The 19,301-nt window shown below is 58.8% G+C and overlaps 2 protein-coding genes across 2 annotated transcripts in view; both read right to left on the bottom strand.

The window, feature by feature from the left end:
* Positions 1-420: 420 nt before the first annotated feature.
* On the bottom strand, positions 421-3,509 carry SIGIRR (single Ig and TIR domain containing). The gene is made up of 9 exons (XM_029965727.1): positions 3,503-3,509; positions 3,052-3,349; positions 2,833-2,963; positions 2,513-2,653; positions 2,291-2,434; positions 2,111-2,213; positions 1,881-2,031; positions 1,072-1,252; positions 421-929 (listed from the first exon to the last, which is right to left on the bottom strand). The coding sequence occupies exons 1-9, from the start codon at positions 3,507-3,509 to the stop codon at positions 736-738; spliced, it is 1,350 nt and encodes a 449-aa protein (XP_029821587.1). The 3' UTR covers positions 421-735.
* A 3,816-nt stretch (positions 3,510-7,325) lies between these two features.
* Positions 7,326-19,301, bottom strand: part of ANO9 (anoctamin 9) — a 19,235-nt gene continuing 7,259 nt past the window's right edge. The window contains exons 2-24 of the mRNA XM_029965726.1: positions 18,223-18,291; positions 17,876-17,992; positions 17,512-17,648; positions 17,264-17,313; positions 16,964-17,022; positions 16,671-16,753; positions 15,346-15,480; positions 15,145-15,241; positions 14,796-14,856; positions 13,762-13,844; positions 13,394-13,498; positions 12,484-12,648; positions 12,362-12,398; positions 11,690-11,801; positions 11,453-11,510; positions 11,184-11,281; positions 10,842-11,008; positions 10,195-10,347; positions 9,767-9,914; positions 9,027-9,146; positions 8,729-8,822; positions 8,513-8,625; positions 7,326-7,944 (exon numbers count right to left, since the gene is read on the bottom strand). Of these exons, the coding sequence (XP_029821586.1) occupies positions 7,917-7,944; positions 8,513-8,625; positions 8,729-8,822; positions 9,027-9,146; positions 9,767-9,914; positions 10,195-10,347; positions 10,842-11,008; positions 11,184-11,281; positions 11,453-11,510; positions 11,690-11,801; positions 12,362-12,398; positions 12,484-12,648; positions 13,394-13,498; positions 13,762-13,844; positions 14,796-14,856; positions 15,145-15,241; positions 15,346-15,480; positions 16,671-16,753; positions 16,964-17,022; positions 17,264-17,313; positions 17,512-17,648; positions 17,876-17,992; positions 18,223-18,291 (2,289 nt within the window). The 3' untranslated portion in view covers positions 7,326-7,916. The remainder of the gene's footprint in view (positions 7,945-8,512; positions 8,626-8,728; positions 8,823-9,026; positions 9,147-9,766; positions 9,915-10,194; positions 10,348-10,841; positions 11,009-11,183; positions 11,282-11,452; positions 11,511-11,689; positions 11,802-12,361; positions 12,399-12,483; positions 12,649-13,393; positions 13,499-13,761; positions 13,845-14,795; positions 14,857-15,144; positions 15,242-15,345; positions 15,481-16,670; positions 16,754-16,963; positions 17,023-17,263; positions 17,314-17,511; positions 17,649-17,875; positions 17,993-18,222; positions 18,292-19,301) is intronic.

The following is a 19,301-nucleotide window of genomic DNA, read 5'->3' as shown; positions in this document are numbered from 1 at the left end:
GGCGTGGCCCCCTCGGTGAGCAGCACCCGGYGCGGTCCCGGCTGGGGGTCACAGGGTGTATGCCTCCCCAGCTCTCCATGTACAACCCCCCTGAGCCCTGTGTACCCCTGAAATAAAGACCTTGAACGATGCCCACCTGCCCCTGAGCTTGGCTGGCACGTGGGAGGGGGGACAGCACCTCGGGGTAACCAGCATGGGGTGAGCTCACCCTGCAGTGCCACCCCACTCACTGTGCCTGGTGTGGCTCTGAGTCAGTGTGACAGGGACACTGGTGTGGGAGGGACACAGCACAGAGCTGCCCACCCTGCTGCCTGTGGTAGGGAAACCCCCGCCTCGTGTTACCCATGTCCATGCCGTGGACAGACCCACTGGGTGCAGCAGCCTTTTATTGCCACGGGGTTCCCGTGGGACAGAGGTGCCGCCGCCACTCCCGCCTGGCACTCCCTGGGGCTGGGGCACAGTTGCTCCTTGGAGGGCATCGCCCATCCCAGCGCTCGTCCATCACGCAGGAAGAATGTCCCTGCCGCCCACGGCGAGGGACGGGGCACAGCACCCAGGGGTGGTACTGTGGGCAGGGCGTTCCTAGGGACGGTTTTCCACCGCAGAGCCAGCTCCTGCTCTCCCACCACAACCGTGGCTCTGGTCCCATCATAATGCCCGGGCTCCTCTGCCATGACCTGGTCTGGGTGTCCCTGCAGGGACAGGGAACACCGTGTCTCTGGCCTGTGGCTCTGCTCAGATGTCATCCTCTGTCACCAGGCAGTAGAAATCCGTGCGGGCGCCGTAGTTGCGCGATCCCAGGTCCGAGACGTCGATCTCGGGCCTGTGGCTGTCCCGGAGCTGCACGTCCTCCGTCCCACTGACAGCCGGAGTGCTGGGAGCGCCCAGGCGGGGGGCCGGGGGGCTGCCGAAGATGCGCCCTCGGAGGCCTGGCAGGAGCAGGGAGATGGATTTAGGTGGCAGGGAGAAGGAGCTGGACCCATCCTGCTGCCACAAGAAGGGGTGGCAAAGCCCAGAGGTGACCTCCAGCACACATCTGTCCCCCCAGGAGAAACATCAGCAGACACGGACCTGTGCCAAGGTCCCCATCTGGGTCGAGGTCTCCCGTGCTGTCCAGGTAGCTACTGTGTAGGATCAGCATGGGGTCCTTGTCCTCCTGCAGCTGGGTCTGCGGGTCCCCCACGCTCCCCTGGAAGGACACCTTGCGTGGCAGGGCCAGGCACAGCTCCTTCCAGAAGTCTGACGACGGGGTCTGCAGGGTCAGGGGGGAGATGAGCCACGCTGGGACCACGGCAAAGCCGAGCCTGGCCCCACACGGTGCTGGGGAGGGTTTCACAGGCTCGGCTCTCTCTTCCTGGTGGTGGGAGCTCAGCCAAGGTGAGGGCCGTGCTCCAGTGTGGCATCGTGCCCACGCGCCGGCAGAGAAACCTGCCCGACCTGCTGGAACACTCCTCAGGGCTCCAGCTCCCAGCCTGGCCCTGAAATGGCCGGAGCAGCCACGGGCCAAAACTCTGCTCCGAGAGCTGGGGCTGGGGAGACCCCGGAACCTCACAGGGCCCTGACTGTGTGGGTTTGGGGGTAAGCACCCAGATCCAGGGCTGTTGTGGTTGCATTTTTAAATTGCCTCTAAAAGACGAGTGCCCCAAGCTGCTCTTTAGCATTGGAGCCTGGGGAGCAGCCCCAGAGGGCAGCAGGGAGGCTGACACAAAATGGGGAGCTGGGAACGGAAGTGGGGTGCTGCTGGGATCGGTCCTGCTCAGCTCTCACCACGGAGCAGCCCCAGAGGGCAGCAGGGAGGCTGACACAGGAGGCTGACAAAAAGAGGGGTGCTGGGGATGGAAGGGGAGTGCCAGTGGGTCAGGATCCAGCTCGGAGCTCACCATGGAGCCGGATCGCCACACCAGCAGGGTCACGGTGCTCCGGTGCTGCTTCAGCAGGGTGATGGCAGGGTGGGTGATCTCCCGGTACTGGCTCTCGAAGACGATGAAGATGGGTTTCCTGGAAAGCTCCAGCAGCCTCCAGAGCCCTTCCCTGCGAGACAGGTACGTGGCAGAGGGGTGAGGGACCCACCAGCCCCTCTCCTCTCCCGTGGGAGCTGCTCCGCTCCTACCTGAAGCTGCTGTTGCACCAATCCTGCTCCAGGTACGCCACGGAGAGGACCACGATGAGGCGCCGGCACCGGCTGACATTCATGATCAGGTCGGCTGATGGCTCTGTGGGCAAAGGGGTCTCAAGCCCCTGGGCGCCTGTGTGACCACCCTGCCCAGCCCTGTGGGGGGCTGGTGCCTACCTGAGTTGGGCAGGATGTTCTGCTCGTCCAGGAAGAGCTTGTAGCCGTAGCGGTTCTCCAGCTGCGGCTTCACGATGAAGTGGACGAACTTTCGGTCGTCGGGGGCGGTGGCGTGGGAGACGTAGGCGTCGTACAGCTTCCCGTCTGGGGAGAGCCACGGGGTGTCACAGGGAGGGGTCTGTGAGCCCCCTGTTCCCAGGGGAGCTGTTCCCTCCGGCTCACCGTTGATCTCCAGCTCGCCGTAGCGGTTCCGGTACCAGAGGAGCACGTTCAGGCGGCACCGGACGTAGAGTACAGCCAGGAGCACCAGGAGTGCCAGGACCAGGAGGGCTGCCAGCACCGCCGGCACGTGCCCCGCTGTCTCTGCCAGGACAGGGAAGGACGCGGTGAGTGTGGCCGGTGGCCCTGGCCTGGGTTTTCTGGGTTTGGTGAAGATTTGCACCCCGGGAGAGGCAGCAGTGCCCCTATTACCCGCATCAATCCCCCATGGCATGCGGGCTCTCCATGGGGGTGTCCCCTCCCTGTCCCCAGCCTGTCCCTACCCGCTCGCTGCAGGGTGAAGGTGGCTGTGGCATTGCTGAGCCAGCAGGCAAACACCCCAAAGTCGTCATCGTGGGTGAGGTTGAGGTGCAGGACGGTGGCCAGGAGCTGATCTGAGGTGTTTTGGGCAGACCTGAGGGGAAATGGGGCCACCATGGGTTGGGCTCTGTGGTGACAACCCCCCCCAGAATGGATGTATGTCCCCAGGGCTGGCTCCTTACCAGGAGGTGTCCTGGCTGCTCCCRTTGCCCAGCCACTGCCCATCCTTGCTCCAGGCAGGGACGGGCCGGCAGCTCTCGGCCCCGGCCCAGCGCACGGTGCAGTTCAGCACGACCCGGCTCCCCAGCGCCAGGTCCAGCGTCTCGTTGGCAGCTGGGACCAGGATCTCGGGGGGCACACTGCAGAGGTCTGGGGGCACAGCAGGGAGGGGCTTTGGATGGGACAGCTGATCCAGTTCCCTGCTGTCACAGCCATCCCGGAAAAACAAGCTCTGCCGTGGGGGTCTGGCAGCAAGCAGCACTCGGGGCTGGTTAGCAACAGGCTGAGCCGGTTTGGGGGGCTGAGATGGACCCTTTCCCACCCTGTGAGGTGAAGCCAGAGCAGGACCCCCAGCTGTGCCTGCACGGGGACCCTTCCCAGCTGAGAGCAGGTGAGAGTTTGGATTTCACCTACCTGCCATGGTGTGCTCAGGTGACGGGCACTGCCGGCATCCCTGAAGGGCCCTGCGTGCACCCCTGTGTGCAGCGTCTTCCGGGGGGGCAAAGTCCACCTGCCTCTGCCACAGGGCGGGCTGGGCCTGGGAGAGACCAGGAAGGGCTCCGTGAGTGCTGCCTGCTCCGGGAGCGCCCGGCCATGCCCGCAGCAGTTCGGTCTGGGGGTGGTGGGTGATGCTCTGTGGTAAAGCCAAAGTCCCACCCACGGCATGGTGGCCACTGTGTCACCTGCCCTCCCTGCACCGACTCCTAGCCTGGCTTTCCCAACAGTGGATTTACGGGTGGGAGGTGATTAATGACCAACCGGGTGCTGTGGGATGTTAAGAATGCGGCTTCAGCTCAGACCCAAGACCAGGGAGGGGAAGCGAGCTCAGCCAGAGGGTGTGCAGCACCTTCCCAGGAATCCCTGCCTTGGGAGGGCTCAGCAGGACTCCTCTGCTTGCCAAGCCCGCCATGAGCTGCAGAGCTGCCTCCAGCCTGACATGCCCTTGAACTCGCTAATTAACAGCGGGACAGTTTGTTTATGGAAACGCAGGAGAGCTCCTCCAGCAGGTGCCGTGTTCCTGGCGTGTCCCATTGCTACCCCATGGCTGTGGCCAGGGATTGGCACAGCTGCACGACATGCCAGGCAAAAGTGGGGAGCACAGGGATGGCACACGGAGACCCCCCCTCACACAATAGGCAGCGGTGGCACTACCGTGGCCCCGTGGGAAGAGGCAGATACCGGGAGCAGGTGGCAGAGCAGAGCCTGGCAAGGTCGGGCTCTGCCATCCCCAAACACCCACGGAGCCCTGGTGTGGGTGATGGGGGTGCCAGGGCTGAGGTGGGAGTCTCAAGGACATCACGGTGCTGGTGTTTCCATCGTAAACACCCGGCCTAACTCTGGGGGTCAGGAGGGGGGAAAGCCTCTCCCAGCTGCCTCTTCTCCCTGGAGCTTTGGCACTCTCGGCTGCACCCTGATTTTGGGTGGCAGCAGGGCTGGGCTCAGCCTGGAGAAGCTGTGTCTGCTGGTGTGGAAGGGGAAGGGGGTGGTCTGTGGTGCAGCTCAGCTCAGAGCAGGGATGGGGGCACGGTGTGCTCCCCTCTGGCACAGCCCAGTACCAGCCCGGGGTAAAACAGGGGGTCAAGGTACGCGAGGGACGCGCGTTACGCGTCCAGCTTGAGCAGCAGCAAAATGATTTGTACCTAAAGGATTAACTGGGCTTCTCCATGGCCAGGGAAGGAAGAGCAAGGGGTGGAGGAGAGCCAGCCCACCTGGATTTCACATGCAGAAAGGATGGGAGATGATCACCAGGGTGGTATGGGGCTGTCTCTGCCTGGCAGGATGCTCCAGCTCTGCTCACTCCAGCCTGGATGGGTCACTCCTAAATCATTTCCCTTAGCTGGTTGGAATGAGGAAGCCCCAACAAGCTTCAGCCTGGTCAGGGAGTGTGGGGAGGTCCCAAAGCCCCCCCTGCTCGTGACACAGTGCTGGATGCCCACAGGGGAGTGGGTGCCAGGGCTGCTGAGTGCAAGGGAGGGAGGAGCACCTGCTAACGGGCAGCTGCAGCTCCCATTTCCCGCATCTTGGGGTTGGGGACACCCCAGATGGTGGATGCCATGGGGCAGGGGGTGCTGGCTGGGGAGCAGCATTCCCTGGAGCTCAGCCATGGGGAAAGCGAGGCGGGCAGGGAGGCACAGTGGCCAGGGGGTTGTGGGGCAGCAGAAATCGGGATAGAGAGCCAGAGAAAAACCAGAGGAGAGTGAAGGAGAACCCAAGGGCGTGGGGCGAGGCTGAAACCCTGCTGACCCTGTCCGAGGCAGCATTGGCGTGGAAAGGGAAGTGGAACAGAGCTGCATTTACCTTTAGAGTTTCCTCGGCCTCAAGCTTCCTGCCTGTCCCCTCCTGCTCAAGCCAACCAGACCGGCCAGATCAGTGCTTGGGTTTTCTCTTTTTCTTTTGTTTTAATAATTTATCTAATTCTCCTCCTGGTTCAGCCCCTGCCCTCAGCCGGGTGCTGCCGCCGCCCCAATCCCTGGGCTCCAGGCCTGTGGGAAGGGTTGGCCGTCCCTCCCTCCCGCTGCTCCACCTCCACCTGAACCTGCAGGGAAAAAAAAATCCAGCGACTCTGGCCTCAGGTGAAGGGAAGAGAGAGAATAAAGGAGAATAGAAGAGGGGGGCAACAACCCAGCCAGCCTGCCAGGCACACGCAGGTGGCACAAGGCTTGGGGGCCGCGGTGGAACCCCATGTTTTTCCGTGGCTGGAAAAACCCACTGAGGTGTCAGGGCAAGATGAAACCTGCCCCATTTCCCCCCACCACCGGGCAGGGAGGATGTTGGGGGGGTGTTCCAGGGGATGGGTTGGAGCTGGGGACTGCACTTTGGGGTCTTGGAGTGCTGAGCACTGGAAAACTCGGCACTCTCTGGCTCTGTGGAGGTGAGTCACTGGTGGGGGGAGCTGGGCGAGGCTGTTGGCTGTGCCCGTGGGCATTGTGGGGTCTCCTGTTTTCTCTGCTTCCTTCTCTCTGTGACTTTAGAGCCTCTTTGCTGGTTGGAGCCAGTGCTGGAGGTGGCTGCTCCAGTTGGCACTGCCTGTGGGGAGCTGGATCTGGCCGTGGCCGCTTGTGGACAGCAGGTATCACCTGAACTAATTAGCAAGGAGGTGATTAGAGCCTCAGCACACCCCAGGTGCAGGTTGGTCACAGTGGCAGCACCACCAGCCTCTGGAGAAACACCAGTGTGAACTGCTGAGCAGCAAAAGCGTCGACTGGCATGTGCTTTGGGGCCAAAAAGGGAAGCAAAGGGCCCTGAGTGTGAATGTGTGTGTGCAGGTGTTTATATATATATATATATATATATATACAGAATAGACAGGTATGGGTCATAGGGAGGTCTGTGAGCCTGTTCACATGGAAAAACACCCCGGCTCTGACTCCTCATTGGTTATGATGTAAAATGCTGGTGCTGTTGGCTTGTTGTAGGGGCAAAAGGAACAGAGGGAACCCCACTGGAGCTCTAGGAAGAATCCCCTGCTCCTGTGCCCCACAGCTGTTGGCTGTGTGTGTTTGGGGCAGCAGCTGATGGAGCAGCCCTTTCTGGGGGGGCTGCACTGCTGAACATGTCACAGACACTGTGATGCACTGGCTGTGAAATCCACCTGTTGGATTTGTGGGATAGTAAAGGATCACATGGAACACGCCCAGGTCCTGGGGATGGCAAGGGTGTGAGGAGGTTTGGGAGCAAATAGGGAGCTGATAAGAAGTTTTTTGTCCGTCAGAGTTATCCCTGTGGTAGGTAAGAGCTCCCCAGCTCTGCCTCTGGATCACTCATCTGCCCCCCTGGAGCTGTGGCACCCACCCAGCCCTGGGGTGGGATCCCACTCCCGCTGGAGACAAACCCCTTCTCTCTGCAGCAGTCAGAGAAGGGGAGGCCCAGCCAGCACTAAGGGAAGAGGTGGGATAACCATTTCTAGCCCTGCCATTTCAGGTTTGCTGATTTTTCCCCCCAGTTTTCCCAGGTATTTCCATTATTCTGGCACACTTACCGGGCTGTTTTTCCTACCGTGCACAGCCCAAGTACCAAGATCTGGTGTCCCACCAGCCAGCACCCACACTCAGCCCTCACCATGGGCACTGCAGCTCCCACCTGTTGTGATTGTCCCCAGTGAGACAAGGAAAGGTTTTGGGGCACAGTTTCTTTGGGTGTTGGGGATGGCAGAGGAGGAAGGCAGGAGCAACACCAGGCAGCAGGTGAAAGTCTGTGTATCCGCGTGTGGGTTGTGTTTATTTACTGTTTACTGGTGGTAGTTGAGCCAGGCACAACTGTCAGGACTCAGATGAGCCTGGAACTAAACTCAGTCAGGATAACAACAGCATTTTTTCCAAGGAAACAGCAGGTCAGAGCTGCAGCCACGTGGGAATCATGCCGGGGAGGACTGCAGTGAAAGAAGGACTCATGTTCCCCAGCAGTGTGGAATGGGGAGGTCACGGAAGGCAGTGGAAAAAGAGGCCAAAGTGCAAAAAAAGGCCTGGAGAGGGAACCTGGAATGAGGTAACTGGTGTTTCCTGTGCTTAAGGCAGTGAGTGAGGAGGACTTAGGTCACCTCCTGCAGCCCAGCCAGGTGCTGCCCCCAGGTTTGTCCCCAGTGCCACAGCTCTGTCCCAGCTACTCCGTGTGCAGGGGAGGCACATCCCAGCTCTGCCACAGCGTCCTTCCTTTCCAAGTCGGAAAGCATCCTGCTCCTGCAAAGCCACTGTCTGGGCATCACTTCCCAGTTCAAGTCCAGCTCAGTCACACGTGGCACTGTGCCAGGGGGTTCATCCAGCACCCCTGGCACTGCCAGGCTGGGGAGGGGGCTCAGGTCCATGTTCTCCTTCTCCTGGGTGAGCGGTGGCTACACCTCGGTGGAGTACTCCATCGTGCTGGGGAGAGAGGAGAGGAGCGTTGGTGAATGGGAACTGTCTGAGCTGGGAGGTGTGGAAAAACACTCCGAGTGGGAACAGGGCCTTTTGCCAAAAATAACGGGAGGAAAAATGACAGGCTGTTTGTGGGAAACCCCTGTTTGTGGGAAACCCCGCAGTCGAGGGGAAGGCAGAGCTGGAAAGCTGAACTGTGGCAGTGTGGTGCTTCCCGAACCCCACCCTCTGCTCCCAATAGGATTATGGGTGGCAGTTGGGACAGGGTGGCCATGAAGGGACTGAGACCTCTCAAGAGTGCAGCTCAGTCTGTGGGAGACAGCAGCACCAGGGTGGCCCAGCCTGGGGCTCTTGTTTGCCTTTGTTCAGTTTCCTGCCAAAATACTTAATCCTTTTACATTAAACAAAGTTTAGATGGAAAAGTTGGGCAAAATCACTCCTTATTTTAACTTGGAGCTTTTCTTCTTTCAAAGGAAAAGGGGCTCTGGAATGGACAGATCCTGCAGCCCTGTAGGTCTCCTGCTACAGGGTGGACCATCTCCAAACCCCTGGCACCTTCTGGGGCATCACCCACCTCAGTTCTTTACGCAGGTCATTGTGTTTGCTGTACAGAAGATCATTCTTGACCTTCTGGGGGACGTCGGGGATGTACCAGGCTGCGATCAGCTTGACACACAGAGCCACGTGCTGCAGGGAGCAAAGGCAGTCAGGGGCTCCCAGCCTGGGCAAGGGGCCTGGACCCAGTCCCTTCCCCCTGCCCCAGCCCTCTCCTGCCCTCTTGGGCGCTCACCTCGAAGATGATGAGGAAGGCAAGCCGGGCTGCCAAGACGTGCCAGAACTGCATGGTGTAGGAGTAGTCGTCGGCGTTCCGGTAATCCCGGTACCTGCAGCACAGCCCTGTCGGTGCCAGCCTGGGCTCCTCCATGCCAGGTGTCACACCCTGCCTTGGCTCCCTCCATGGGGGTCCGAGAGGAGCCCCAGCAGCTTCCTCCAGCTCCCTCCAGCTCTGTCACCCCCCCCATCCCCTGGCTGCAGGCTGGATGTAACAGTGAGGGGCAAGGTGGTGGTGGTGGTGGGGCTGCTCTTACCTGCACTCCTTGATCTCGTCCCTGTCAAAGTTTGGCAGCATCTCAGGCATACCAATGTCGGGCTCGAAATCCCGGATGTGGAAGATGGAGAGGCTGTGGTTGATGTACCCCGTGGAGCAGCTGTGGGGAAGGACTGGGTTTGTGGCCATTTTGGGGGGCTGTGGGAGGCCCTAAGCCAAGCAGCTCTTGTCCCTTCTGGGGGACTCAGAGGTCCCCAGATGGCAACAAAACCCATCTGTCTGCAGCTTTCATTTCTAAGGTTTCCCCGGTGTGTGGATTCTCAGGTGACTCGTAGTGTGGTTAAGCACTGTAACCTCCCATTTTGGGGGAGCCAGCACCCACCTGGGCCTCTCTTTCCCCTCCCTCCCTCCCTCCCTCCCCATTTTCACACAGCCTGGGGGAAATGGAGGTCTCTGAGGCTTCTGTCTAGTTTGACTGCACAGGGTCAGTCAGCCAAGGCTTGGAGGAACAGGGGGAGGGCAGGAGAGAGCGTGAGCCAGCACCTCGGCAGTCCTGCAGCTCTCCCGTGTTACACGGTGCCCTTTCCATAAGGGCACCAGTTTACCCACCATGGGGATGATGCGAGGGGGAGGCCAGCTGGGATGCTGAAGGTGATGCCACTGGAAACCCTGCCCTGCTCCCCTTTCCCCCCACCCCACTCTGGGGGACAGCTCAGCTTCCTCGTGCTCCTGCAGCGGTGGCACTGAGGCAGGTGGGCTCTGCTCAGGGACTGAACTCACTCCACGTCAGTGCGGTTCTCCCCCACGCAGGGGCTGTACATGTACTTGTAGACCTGCATGGGGATGAAGTCGGAGGTGATGGCAATCACCAGCCCGTTCCCGATGACAGCCAGGATGCCGATGGCCTCCAGGACCTGCAGCCAGATCCCTGCAGGAGAACAGCACCTGGTGAGGCCCCTCTGCCACCCCACTGGCAGGTTGCAGCCCCACCCAGCTCCATCTCAGAGACAGGTTTGGCATGGCCAGTCCAAACTGCCCCTCAGCCTCTTCAGGGTCTGAAACGGCTTCTCCTTTCCCGACCCACAGCTGTCCCCGTGCTCTCCCACTTCCATGGGATGCTCAGGGGCTCCTGGGGAAGGGGCTAAGCCCCGGCACTGCTGGCCCAGGCAGCTGTGCTGGCAGGAGGGCGCCTGTGGAGCCCCTCTCACCGATGTCATTGGCCCTCCTGGGCACCATGCGCCGGTGCAGCCGCACCATCTTGATGGCGTCCAGGTGGATCTCGAACATGTTGTTGAAGAACGCCAGGAGCGGGGCCAGGGGGAAGGCAGCGACAAAGATGGTGGTGAAGCTGTACTGGATCACTGCAGAGGGGGAGACACCGCGTGCTGGCGTGAAGCCACTGCAGAGCAGATGTCCCCCAGGCTCCAGAACGCTGTCTGGGTTAGTCCTGCTCTGTGGCTTGCATGAGAGGGGCTTTGCAGGGGTGGAAGTGGGAGATAGGCGTGCCTTGGGGACCCCACACCCCTACTGGGGACCCCTAGCTCTCATGGGGCTGTCAGAGGGGGGATCTGTGGGGACCTGCAGGGCACTGGTTGAGGGACCACGCTGGGGTTACAGCCATCACCCTGGGAGGAGAGGAAGGTCAGAGGCCAGCACAGTTGCCTGCTCCCTCTGTTTTGGGAATAATCTCCTTGGTGTACCAGAGCACTCAGAGTGGGGCTGAGCGTGGAGGTGGGGCTCAGGGCTCTCCCTTCCCTACAGGAATCCCTTCCCCAGCATCCAGCACTCTCCAGCCAAAGGGGCACACGTGGCTCTGCCCCAGCACCCTCCTCACCCACCCCCCTGCCCTACGTACTCATCTCCAAGAACTCATCGAACAAGCTGAAGACGTTGACCTCGTTGAGCTTATAGTTCTTCAGCCACTGCCTTTTGCAGGGGTCCTCAGCCTCCTCCTCCTCTCCCAGAAATATGCTCCTCTTCTTGGGGCTCTTCTGCTTCTTGCGTAGCTTGTGGCTTATCCAGCTGCAAAACAGAGGGATTTGCGTGGCTGCTGCAGAGGGCAGCAGGGCTGGACTGCTGCTGGGACACGCCTGGAGGAAGGGAACAGAGGACACCCTGGCCCAAAGACCAGGGTTCCTCTCTGCGAGAGCTGGGTCAGTGTCCTGGCTGTGCAGGAGCTTCAGCAAGGGAAGCTTACGGGATGAGATACTCCATCACGTTGCTGATGGTCTGCTTGAGCAGCATGATGATGGCCATCTGGATGAAGAGGTCAGTGATGCATCCACTGGGGTGGCACTGGAAGGGAGGAGAGGAGAAGGGTCGTGCCCTGCAAGCGGAGTGGGCAGGCCCAAGGGGCCCTTTGCTAGAGGAGGAAGCCGAGATTCCCAGAGCCTCTCTAGTGGCAGTAGGAAAAGGAAGAGGAGCAGTTGTTCATGGGGTCAGAGAGCTTCAGGGCGAGTGCCTCACCTCCTCCAGCCTCCACCGGCCGGCGATGCGCACGTAGTGCCCTGGGCGGCCGTTGATCCTGGGCGAGGAAGCAACAACAGCAATACCCTTTGAGCCATGGCCCCCCGAGTCCCAAATGGGGTCCCTGTGCCTGGCAGGGAGGGCAGGGGGGTGGGTCTGTCCCTGAGCCCTGGGGAGGGTTGGGGACATGCACCCCAAGCCCCGTCTGCCCTCTGCTCCCCCCCAGCCACCACTCACCGTCCCAGGAAGAAGGCAATGTAGATGAGCGAGGAGAAGTTTGTGAAGAACTGAAAGGTGAAAATCTTCATGGTGAAGTTTTTCTCCCGCTGGGAGAAGCTCCGTGGTTTCTCTAGGAAAGGGAGCAAGGCCCGGGGGCTTGGTCACAGAGCAGTGGGACCTTGCCTTGCTCCCCCTCAGGTGCTACAGCAGCTCTGTGAAGGTTGGAAAGGTATCCCTGCCCTCCACCTGAGCCCTCTGGTGGAAGGGAGCCCAGCCAAGCAGGGGGGTCCCTCAGAACCACGAGCCTGGGGAGAAAGGGCCTTTCAGCTGGGAGGAAATCTATGCTGGGAGGAAATCCACGTTGTGAGCTCCCCTGCAGCTGTGTTGCCCTCCTGCTTGTGCTGGGTCACAGCCCTGTAGGGTGAAGGTCCCTACAAAGCAAAATGTGGAGCAGCCGAGCTGGGAGCACGTGGGCCACGGATGGGTGTGTGTTGGGGAGGCTGCTGGCCTCCCACGGGGACCTGCCCGGCTCGAGCTTCCGGGGGGATGCCTTGTGATGGCGGAGGATGGGGAGGGGATGGGAGCCTGGGTGCATTTGGGAATGGCAGGGGAGCTGTGCTGTGCTGCAGGTCCCACCGGGCGCTGCAGGAGCGGGGCGTGCCGGCGGGAGACGCCCCCGGTTTCCCTTACCCAGCTTGCAGAGGAAGAGGGCCACGCGCCTGTTGATCTGCGGGAGAGAGAGAGAGGGATAACATGAGCGGGGCGGTGAGGCCGGGAGGAGACCCCCAGGGCTCCCCTGCCTCGCTCGGCACCTTGGTCATGATGACGATGGTGAGGTAGTGCAGCACGGCCCCCGTCATGACGGCCATGGTGTCGGCCTGCTCCCGCAGCAGCCCCAGGCCGCTCTGGGCGAAGAGCGCCGTGGCGATCACCCGGTAGATGACGAGCGCGTGGGCGATGCCGATCAGCACCAGGATCTGCGGGGGAGGGAAGGCCGGAGAAGGGCATGAAAGGGCACGTGGGCCACCATGGATCTGGGTGTGGCCTCGAGGGCAAACCCACGCCCCACAGTTAAGGGCGGGAGGCTCGTGAGGTGGGTGTTGGGGGTAGGGCAAGGGGTGATGGGTACAGGCTGAAAGAGGGGAAATTTGGGCTGGATGTTAGGAAGAAATCCTTCCCTGTGGGGGTGGTGAGGCCCTGGAACAGGTTGCCCAAGGAGGCTGTGGATGCTCCAACCCTGGCGGCGTCCAAGACTGGGTTGGATAAGGATATGAGAAACCTGATTTAGTGAGAAGTGTCTCTGTGCAGGGCAGGGGGGTTTGGGATTGGGTGGTCTTTAAGGTCCCTTCCAACCCTTAACATTCTATGGTTCCACGATTCTACATCTCCATCTGGACTCTCCACTGGCACACAGAGGGGCACGAGGACATTGAGATTTGCCTCTTCCTGCCCTCTGGGTCACTGCCTTGATCTTTGCTGCCAGAGCAGAGCCTTCAGCCCGGGTCCCCCCAAAGGGTACAGAGCCCCAGCCATCAGCACAGCAAGGTGTGAACATGAGGGAGCCCCTGGATCCTTGTAATGGGCACAGACTGGCCCTAAAAACCTGGTCTCTGCTTTTGCTGCAGCAAGAGGATGCTCTGAGATGCTCCAGAGCAGGGAGGGAAGGAGGAAGCTCACTCTCCCTTAAACCAGACCTTCTTCCCGTGGTCACCTGTCACGTACCATCAGCAGAACCAAGAGGAGGATGATGGTGCTGCGGAAGTAGGAGTGCTGGTACTTCCGAGGTTCATGCTGTAAATTATTGATCAGTTCCATAGCCAGCTCCTCCTTAAAAATGAATAAAAAAATAAAACTAAAAAAAAAAATGGGAAAGAAAGGATCCAGCAGAGCGGTGCCCAGGGGTCCTTGTGTCAATGGACATACATCCCCAAGCAGTGCTGGGGAAGGACAGGGATAAGCACCCAACCCACAACAGCATGGCTAAGCCTGACTGAGCTCAAACTAGGCAAAGAACTCCTTTGACGTGTCTTTTCTATGTCCAGGTGACTCCTGAGAAGGAAAGCATAGAGCAAGAAAGATGATGTCCTCACCTCTTCCTCATCCCACCCGTATAGGTTCCAGTTGGTGACCACAGTGGCTCTCTGCCTCTTCCACAGCTCCAGGAACACAGTGGCTGGGTTGGGAAGGAGAGAGTGCAGTGACACTCAGGGATGGCTCTGACAGCCACCCCTCTGTCCCACAGAGCAAGACAGAAAGTCATGTCCCATCCAACCTGATGCCAGCCAGCCTGGACTGCCCTTGGCCTGTGAAGGACAGGTCACCTCTACAGCTCAGTGAGCTGGCAGGACCCTGAGCATGGAGTAGTGAGGGGATGGGGATGGTGCAGGTGAGCCTTCACTGACAGTCAGGCCAGCTCTGGTGTCCATAGGGAATTTGGGGTAAGCCAGAGTGAGCCCCAGGGCTGTCATGCTGTGCTGGGCATGTTCACGTGGCACCAGCTAGACAGGTTATTTGAGACTGATGAAAAATGCACTTTTCAGGTGGAATGGGTGTCCTGCACTGCACCCTGGCACGGCTACACCCCTGCAAATCCACTTCCCTCCTGTTAATCTGGACTGATCCTCCTGACTGACCCTGTGTAACCCAGCCCATGGCTACACACAGGACCTGTGGGCACCCAGCTCACACTTGAGGTGGTTGGTAACTGAGGGGGCTGTGGTAAAGCCAAATGAGTGTGCAGCTAAGGTGATGATGGGATCCCATCATCCCACAGCAAATAAGAGGCAGTGAAGTGATTTGGAAAGGCTGAGGAGGGCTCTGGAGGTCCCTCCTTCCTGCAGCTGTGGCCACTTAACAGGCAGCTGATAAAAAAGGTCCACCCAGAGGCTGCTGGGTGCTTTGGGGGAGGTTGTGCTGAGTGGAAGCTTCAGGTAGGACAGGTAAGGAGTGTTTGGGGAGCTGGAAGATATCACCAGGGTGATTTTGTCTCTTGCTGTGTCTGAAAGGGGAGGAGATAAGGGCTAAAAGCCATCCTGAATGGTGAAGCTGTGTTGTCCCCCCACTTTCCACCATCTGCTCCCTCTCCCAACCCGTGTGTGCTGGGCACCCAGACACTGGCACCTACCCCAGAGGGCCATGAACATGGCAAAAAGGACCGTGGCCTCGTTGTCAATCATGTGAGTGACCTGGAGGAGATGAAGGAAGAGTGTGTTGGGGCAGGGAGGCACCCTGGGGCGTGCTCAGCCACCCTCTTGTCACCCTGGTCTCCCCTGAGACAGGTATAGGTGCTGCAGGAGGGCAAAATGCAGGAAGGTGATGGACACTGGGGCTTGCTACTGGTAAAATCACCCTCGGTGAAGGTGGAAAGTGTGATCTGGGAGGGGTTTTCTTTCCAGCACTGTGGGAGCAGCACAAGCCGGGAGTGTTTCCCCATCCCTCACCTCGAGGCTGCCTTTGGGAAGGGGGTTCCCTACCTTGGCGTAGGTGCAGGTGTCAGAGAGGACCCAGTAGGGGCACTTCTTGTCACAGAGCGGGCACATGATGGTGGTGTTGGCCTCACAGATCTCCCTGCTGCAGGGAAAGCAGGAGGGAAGCAAAGGGGGATAATGGTGGCTCAGGGCTCCCTACAGAGCACAGTCAATGGGATGTGTGTCTGGCATTCCCAAGTGCCTTACCTCACCTGGCTGGAACTGAAGAGAGTAATCCCCGTCACGAAGGTCAGCACCCCAGCCAGCGCAGCAAAACCCAGCAGGTAGGTGTACCAGCCCAGCCAGGCGAAGTATAAGGCCACCTTCTCACCAAAATAGCCCCTGGGAGGAAAGGGGAGATGGGGTTTGCAGACAGACAGGAGATCAGGTGGCTGGGGGTCACTTAGAAATGCTCTTCAACCCCCCGAGGGATTTTGGGTCCGGGAGGGGCAGGGAGTCTGAGTGTCTGGGGGCTTTGGGATGGGGAGAGTCAATCCAGGTGGGCAGAGCAGCTATTTTATGTCTCTGTGGTGTCAAATAGGCCTCATGCTGAGAATGGAGGGAAAGGCTGAGAAAGGAAAGGTTCCAGTTTTAGAAACACTGGGCCTGAAGAGGATTGGAGGGCTGTGGGGTGCAAGCTTTCTCAGACCAGAGCAAATCCTCCTCCTGGGCTCAGCCACCTCCCTGCAGTGCTTCCATGTCCCATGGTGGCAGCACTTTGGTTTTTATGGTGTAGGAAGAGGGTTGGACGTGTGGGTAAGAAATCATGGTACCTACTGACTGAGGGACCGGCCTCCCCTCCTGTATTCCAGGGGAATTAACTTCCTACCAGCAGTCAGAGGTGGTGATGTGCTCCCTGCCCTTTATTTAAACAAAAACCTCAACACCTCCCCATACCACCACCCCCAATTTAATACTCTGCCCTTTAATCCTTGTGTGATAGCAACAAGTCACGACACATTGACCTTAGAAATAAGCTTGTGCACAGTCTCCAGCACCACTTCTAGACATGTAAAATGTTTAAGGAAGGTGAGAGCACCTCCATTTTAAGATCTCCCCTTGACAGGTTTATGAAGCAACACGTTCTTTTTTCCCTCCTGCCCGTGGGGTTAGTTTTCAAAAATAAGAGCTGTGCTCTTCTTTGGGGTTTAATGTGGTTGTGGGAGCCCCTCATTGCCTTTACTGCCCTGAGGTCAGCCTCAGGCTGGGTTGATGCACTAATGCTCCATTCCCACCTCTCCTGCCTTCTGAATGTGGTTGAAAACCAACTGGGTTAATTAAAACCCCCACAGACATGGGGGTTGTTTCGTGCTGCAGGATCAGCAGATGGAGCTGGGAGCCGCAGGGATAACCCTCAGGCTAAGAGCTTTGGGAGATTCAGGAGCAGCCCAGTGCTTGTTCAAAGGTATGATTTTAAGGTTCAAAGCAATGATTTCAAAGGCGAGGCAGGAGCCTGGCCAAGGTTATCAGGCTCTCTGGGTCTCAGGTGGGACCTCTTGGTTAAAAAGCTCTGCCCCTTCTGCCCGTGTTACCTGATCTTTTCAATTGGCTGCTGGTTAAATACACCTCTCCAGCGAGCCCAATTGTCCCTGGAGAATTCCCTTACAGCTTCCTTCTGGAGAGCAGAGAAGTCGGTTGGATACAGGAATACCAGTGCACCCTCAATTCCCTGCCCGGCTCCGAGGCTGCTGCCGGGAGCTTTGCCGTGCCCTTCACCCAGCGAGCTCCTGGGGCAGCCCCGGTTACCCACAGGTCTCTCCCACCCTGTCTTGCTCCTCCACCTGTCCTGGATTTTCCTCCCAGACACCCATGTGCTCAGCCTCACCTCATGCAGGGGAAACGCTGCCTCAAACACGTTTTTCTTCATCAGGCCCTGCAGCTTCTCTGGGAGCAGAGCAGAAGGGAGAGGGTTAGGGATTTGGGGAGAGGGAGCAGAGGAACTGCTGCTTCCCGCAGTCCAAATCTCCCAGCCTCTGGATGTGGCAGCAAATAGACTTGTCTGAGCTGCACCCTGGCTTTCTCCCCCTGTTTACATCCTCCCTTGGATGGCCTGTGCCCACCACAGGGCACGAGTTTTCCTGTAGATCCAGGCTGAGCACCACCCCTGTGATCCCCGTTCCCTTACCCAAGTCAGGTGTCACCGTGTTCCGCAGGATGAAGTGCACGATCCTTATCCTGAACAAAGAGAAACTGTGGTTAAAGGCTGCTCTGGGGTGCAGAACTGTGTTGTGTGGCCCAGGAAAAGCAGGGCAGGGAAGGGAGAAGGTGTGCACCAAAATCCATGGAGGGAAGACGGGGAGAGCCGAGCTGGATAATGGATGCTGGTGTGGAGAATGGTGAGTGTAGGATGCTGGAAGTCAGCTCAGCACCCACCTGGTGGTCATTGGGATGTCCTGGGGGGAATTTTCATTTTGGAGCTTCTTGTCGGGGTTCCCCAGAAGACACTGGTACTTCCGGAAGACCTGCTCTGGGGCACGGACTCCATAAAATAGCTTCGTGTCCTCAATTTTCTAGTGGGGGGAAAGAGGGGCTGTTAGAACAGAGCAGAGGGGCAGGGAAGGGGCAGAGCTGAAAGGGCCAGGGGCTGTGTCAGGGGCTGTGGTCTCTTTCCTCTGATTGAGCAAGAGGTTTATTTTCCACCACTGATGTGGTGATCAGCTCAGTGGTTCATTTCCTGGGATGCAGGTACCCAAGCCAGGCCAAGCTTCTGCTGCCTTTTCCTCCCACAGTCCCTCACCTTGATGGTGAACCCCTTCTTGCTCAGCTCATCCAGGAACTTCTTCCTCTTGGTCTCCTTCTCACTGCCCACTTCATGGATGTCGCTCACCAGAACGAAATCCCACTTCTCTTCACTCTACCCACAAAAGCACCAGGGAATTATTAGGAATGGAAAGCCGAGAGCTCTCCTTCCCAGCTCCAGCCTCTGAGAGGTTTGGACCTTCATTGTGGCTGTGTAGAGGGGAACTGGGAATGAGCAAGGGAATGGGGATGGGGAAACTGAGGCAGCTGCTTCCCTGGCACTGCCCTGCTCCCCTCTCTGAGCTGGGCTGAACTCGCTGTGGGTGCAGAGGGAGCAGAGCTTACCGGGGGGGTGAAGGGGTCCGTGTCCTCCACAGGATAATCCCTCCAGGGAGTCAACAGAATTTCATCATGCTGAAAAGAAAAGCAGTGAAAGGAAGGCTTCAGTGGGCTCCCTGGGACATCCTGTGTTTTCCTCTCCCAGCAGCCTTGAGGGGATGCCCGGGGAGGAAGGTGAGAGCGGTCTTGTCCAAAACCTTCTCCTACCCACTCCTGGTTGCCTGTTTGGGGCTCTCCTGAGCCAGCTGGGGATTTGTGTTCGAGGATGATGGAGGGACAGCTGCCCTGTGAGAGTGTGCAGCCCCCTCTAGAACTCATGATGCCCAGTGGTGCCCTGGGGCTGTGAGGGAACTGGCCAGCAGAAAAAAAACCTCCATCTGCTCTGGACTTTGCTCCTTCTTGTTTCACCTGATGCCCTGACATTTGTACTGGAAGAGTGTCAACACTTCACCCTGTCTCTCCATGCTACAGTGGATTTTATGGGCTCTAGTCAGGCTTTTCCATTCATCTGTTGCTCCCGTCAGATAGGGCACTGTTGGCTTTTTGGGGAGGGTGGGGAAGGTACTTCTAAATTCCGGTGAAGGGAGAGTGAGGCACAGACAGGCTGGCACTGCCTTGCAGCAGAGCAGGTGGAAAAAAATCCTTGGAAAACATGTTGGATGCCTTAGTCTGCAGCCAAGGGACAGAGAGGGAAGGACGAGCTGCTGATCACAGCATCAAGGAATATCCTCAGTTGTCAGGGACCCACAAGGATCATCGAATCCAGCTCCTGGCACTGCACAGGACCACTGCAAAAGTCCACGTGCTTGAGAGCATTGTCCAAATGCTGCTGGAACTCTGGCTTTTCCCTTCTGTGTGTCCTTGGCTCTGGAGAGAACGGCTGTGCAGGGGCCAAGGCAGCTCCCACCTTCCTGTTTACAGGGAATTACGCTTGGATACCCAAGGGTGCAGCTCTGGGTGAGCACAAAGCAGGTAATCCTGGAATGGTTTTTGTTGGAAGAGACCTTAAAGCCCATCCAGTCCCACCCCCTGCCATGGGCAGGGACACCTTCCACTAGCCCAGGTTGCTCCAAGCCACATCCAGC

This window comes from Manacus vitellinus, unplaced genomic scaffold (genome assembly GCF_001715985.3).
Source record: "Manacus vitellinus isolate BGI_N305 unplaced genomic scaffold, ASM171598v3 scaffold_118_pilon, whole genome shotgun sequence".
Lineage (NCBI taxonomy): Eukaryota > Metazoa > Chordata > Aves > Passeriformes > Pipridae > Manacus > Manacus vitellinus.
The sequence above is the reverse complement of the archived record's forward strand: the minus strand, read 5'-3'. Positions and strand labels throughout refer to the sequence as shown.